Source organism: Frankliniella occidentalis, unplaced genomic scaffold, assembly GCF_000697945.3.
Source record: "Frankliniella occidentalis isolate FOCC.00 unplaced genomic scaffold, Focc_3.1 Scaffold33, whole genome shotgun sequence".
NCBI lineage: Eukaryota > Metazoa > Arthropoda > Insecta > Thysanoptera > Thripidae > Frankliniella > Frankliniella occidentalis.
In genome coordinates this window covers 1,010,959-1,014,951 of record NW_026267163.1, presented here as the reverse complement: position 1 = coordinate 1,014,951, position 3,993 = coordinate 1,010,959, and the positions used below count along the sequence as shown (strand labels likewise).

The 3,993-nt window shown below is 45.1% G+C and overlaps 2 protein-coding genes across 2 annotated transcripts in view; one reads left to right on the top strand and one right to left on the bottom strand.

The window, feature by feature from the left end:
- LOC113213483 (protein charybde-like) lies at positions 1–3,634 on the bottom strand. The gene is made up of 4 exons (XM_026432567.2): positions 3,410–3,634; positions 2,144–2,336; positions 1,878–2,033; positions 1–1,792 (listed from the first exon to the last, which is right to left on the bottom strand). Exons 1-4 carry the CDS (start codon positions 3,459–3,461, stop codon positions 1,708–1,710), a joined length of 486 nt encoding a protein of 161 aa, XP_026288352.1. The 5' UTR covers positions 3,462–3,634; the 3' UTR covers positions 1–1,707.
- LOC113213398 (general vesicular transport factor p115) overlaps positions 1–3,993 on the top strand; it is a gene marked incomplete in the record, with an annotated part of 11,387 nt that overhangs the window by 6,874 nt on the left and 520 nt on the right.

The following is a 3,993-nucleotide window of genomic DNA, read 5'->3' as shown; positions in this document are numbered from 1 at the left end:
AAAATAAAAAAAGATGTGAAAAAAGTTATTTGAAGTTGTAACTAAATGACTAAGCATACTGGATGAACAGGAGAAAATGATGATACAAATAATACCTGGTGAATTTTCCTTCAATGCAGCAGATTAAGACACGGACAAATGATACGATTCTTTTTGAAATGGCCCACAATCACTGGGCTACTGGCTGACCAGATATCTAACATAAAGCTTAATTCAAAATCTTAAGAACACAGAATTTTTATTTCACCTCTATCCAGAGGCACAATGACATTGCTCTGGACCACAGATACTAACTAAAGTAATATTCTATCACATCAACCCTTAATAAAATCTTGCAAACACATTTCTACAAAACTCATTCTTTTGCATATCACGAATGCATAGATCAGGATCTACAGTAAGCGTTCTACATGAAATTTACAAATGTCTCCTTGAGATACAGCACACATATCAATTGGTGTAAATAGTTAAAATGGAACATTAAGTCAATGTCAAAGTTTCAAAATTATCATACTGACAGCAGTTTATATGAGTAAATAGACCTTCTTCAATCAACATTTCAGTTTCCAGTCTAATAATCTACTTGCCTTTACAGAAAGTTAATGTATGAATGAATGAATGAATGATGAATGTGAATAATTTAACCATTTTCTCCACGCCTATCATTAAATATTGAATGAGATCATGGCATATCAACCATTAATTAAAACATCCTTCTTTGGTTTGTGGATGCATCAGTTTGCCTTGCTCGGCCACTAAAGATTTCAAACTCATCCCAACTGCCAAACCCAAAGCAAATTCAACAGAAGCGTACTCCAACCAATCATCCACTCAAGTAAAAACAAGGCGCCCCTTCCAAAATGGAAGAGGTGTAACCTAGGTTAAAAATTAGAAGCTGCAACATTATTTGATAAAAAATAAAGCCATGGACACAGCTCACAAAAACATAATTACTCTTGTATCTCATCTACAAATATGCAACATGTTCTTTATATTTTCCCTCCTCATTCTAAAAAATAAATTCAATGACTAAAATACAACAATCACAAAATCAAGGGATGGCAGTAGTTCATGATGTCATCAAACCGTCTGTATCCACTATCCAATCACAGAGTCCAGGTCTGATTCCTCCCCTCCCCTCCCACACCCACCCCTCCATTGCTGGGGACAACCCCATAAGCTCTCCTTGAACTTACAAATAAAAAAATTAATCACTTTGCAAATTTGTTCATAGACCAAGGAGATACAATATCACATTTTAACTTAAGAGACAAAGTAAGTGATAAAAATCCAGCACTGGTTATATACAGAGAGGCCTGAAACTCATTACAGGATATGGTGTTTCGACTCATGATTACTATTATCCCCTTAAACAACACATGACGACTTTTTCAGCAATTTTCAATATGAAAAAATTAGAAAATGAAATAAGCAATGCTACTATACGATGGCAAATAATCAGCATTGTCCTCAAAACAAAATGTTAAACAAGAACTTACAAATTAAGAGAATACAAATTCTTCTTTCATCTTAGCTGATACATTACATCCTCCAGTTACAAGAGAATGAATCATCACATCACATAAGTCCAAACAAAACAGAGGAAAAACTCAACTTGTTTAGAGACACACACATAACTTAACATTGGGCCGGTGGGAGAGGGCTTGATTTCAGTCTTTGCTCTCCTGGAGTGCTGCTCAGTTCCACTCACTCCAGGTAGCTTCTGTAGAGTTTCTTCTTTTCTAAGGTGAACCCTGGGCTGATCATTATGGTCCTGCCCCTGGTCAAGTTTCTAAAACAAGAAGAAGGAAAGGGTTAGTGTCAAGCTCAGAGAGTCAACATTTAATAAATTTGCAGACTTTTGTCAGAGTACTTACTTAAGAAACTGTGGCAAGATGCTGTGCCAACTAGAACTGTCTTGCTTTAAAGTCAAGAACAGCTCAAAAGTAGAAACAGTGTTCGGGTCACACTTGATCTGCCCAAGTCTCCTGCAGACTTGGTCATTTTCAAAATTAATAAATAGCGTACAGCCCCTGAAAGAGAAAGACACATCAAGTTAGTATGGAGGCCTGACACACACGTAAACGTACACAGGCCGGACTGGCCGGCAGGGTACACGAAAGTACAGTAGTACGACACTCACCTAAGTCCACAGGGCTCGTTCTCAGCCATCCGGACCACGTCCCGGGCCACCCTGGGCAGCAGATCGGCGGGGAGCAGCACCTCGCCGCAGGCCAGCTGGGCCGACTTGGCGGCTCTCAGCTCGTCCTCCAGGCGCCTGGCCAGGGCCGACACGGCGGCGCAGTCATCGCCCTCGTCGGCAGCTTGGTATCCACCTGCAACACAAGCGGGGAAGGACCACGTCAGAAACCGAACAAGCTCATCTTTTTCCCAGGCGAAGTCAAGAGTGGGTCAACAGAGAAATTGGGGGAGTCCGGAAGAAAAGGCAGCGTGCGGTGCGGTGGGGCTTCACCGTGGCCTCCGCCGTGGGCTCCACCGGCGCGGCGCCGCGGCCCAGAGTACTGTACGGCCGGCCGGGCCGACCGGCGCCCCAGCCGGTTCAGACTTGCACGAACACGCAACCCGCCGCGCCGCTGCACCGAGCCATGTTTCCTCACAGATTTGGATTATTTGCTCGAAAAAGACATCAAAATCCCAACGTTATTTTACTGTACGATAGTCGTTGAGGCCACTTGCACACACTAGGGGGCAGGAGAGCACCGCGTTGAAAAAAAATTGAACCAGACGCGAATAAGAGCGTTGGCAATAATAAGAAAAGTTTAATGAAAACGAGCGATCAGGATTCGCGTGAATGAGGCGGGGCATCCATCAGCACCAGCAATGATGCCGAGCATCCAGTGGATAATAACCAGAGAATGCACAGATCAATCATCGATTATTTTCTTTAAGTCACAATGTTTCTCGTGAAGAACGGCCAAATGTATCCCAAATAAACTTGTACAAACTAAAACAGTACTCTTGGGTGACTCGAGGACCATTGCCTGACGAAACAGGCTGATGAAACTTTGAGATGTGACAGGATAAGACCGACACTAAGACCCAAAAGATGGTCCGAAAAAATATAATGTGGCCAAAAAAAGGGGAGAGAAGCGCTCGCGGCATTGTTGAATTGATAGAAGAATGCAGAAATGCAATGTCGGCCTGACAAAACGAAACTGTTTGGCGTAGCAAATGAGCCGGCCGGCGTCGAAGGACGAAGGACAAAGAGACGGCTGGTAGGAGTCGGCAAAGCTGGACTTCCCCAGGGAAAATCTTCACCGCGAACGAATTTAAATTAAGGCAGGCGAGAAAAAACTAGTAGTTTCGGCCACTTTTTAAAAAAGACATCACTCTTTGACGAATTGACCCAGTAAAATTTCTAAGTCACAAAACGTTTTCGATAACTCACCCTCATAACGCAAATTCGTGTTGATTTTAACTGGGCACGGCAAAACCTCCATGGTTCTATCCAATTGCTATGTCGCCGAAGCGAAAAGGTCACACACTAGAAAATTTTTCGACTTGTACTGACAAAGAACAAAGAACACGGAAAGAAACTGTGGCAGCGGGCGTAAGCGACTCTCGTCTGCTCAGTCCGAACTCCCGGCACCAACTGTCAGGCAACAGGGCAGGGGAGCCGGCAGTCAGCCAGCCCAGCTGAGCGCCCTCCCCCCTCTCCTCTCCTTCACCTCGTCCTTCCCCCACCTCTCGCTGGGGCCGAACGGAGCCGAGCGCGACCCGAAGAGAGCCGAGCGCAGGCCCGAACTTGCACGAACTGGTGTCTACGTGACGGCCGGCTCGCTCCCCTCTCCTCCCCTCTCCCGTCCCTCCCCTCCCCTGGCCCCGCCCCATCTCCCTTATCCTTGCTTCTCTGCTCTTTGTGTTTCCTCTCTCGCCTCCGTTTCATTCTCTCGCGTTCTCACTCCCCCTCCTCTCCGTAAAGCCTCCGTCACTTTACCGTCTGCAGCGGATTCTCCGTGCTCCCTCATTCTC

What these genes read in the sequence shown, in the direction of transcription:
- LOC113213483 (XM_026432567.2), bottom strand. Translation starts at nt 3,461, where the DNA reads ATGGAGGTTTTGCCGTGCCCAGTTAAAATCAACACGAATTTGCGTTAT. An exon ending in AACGAGCCCTGTGGACTTAG is followed by an intron (nt 2,034 to 2,143) that starts GTGAGTGTCGTA and finishes TTTCTCTTTCAG; the next exon opens with GGGCTGTACGCTATTTATTA. An exon ending in ATCTTGCCACAGTTTCTTAA is followed by an intron (nt 1,793 to 1,877) that starts GTAAGTACTCTG and finishes TTCTTGTTTTAG; the next exon opens with AAACTTGACCAGGGGCAGGA.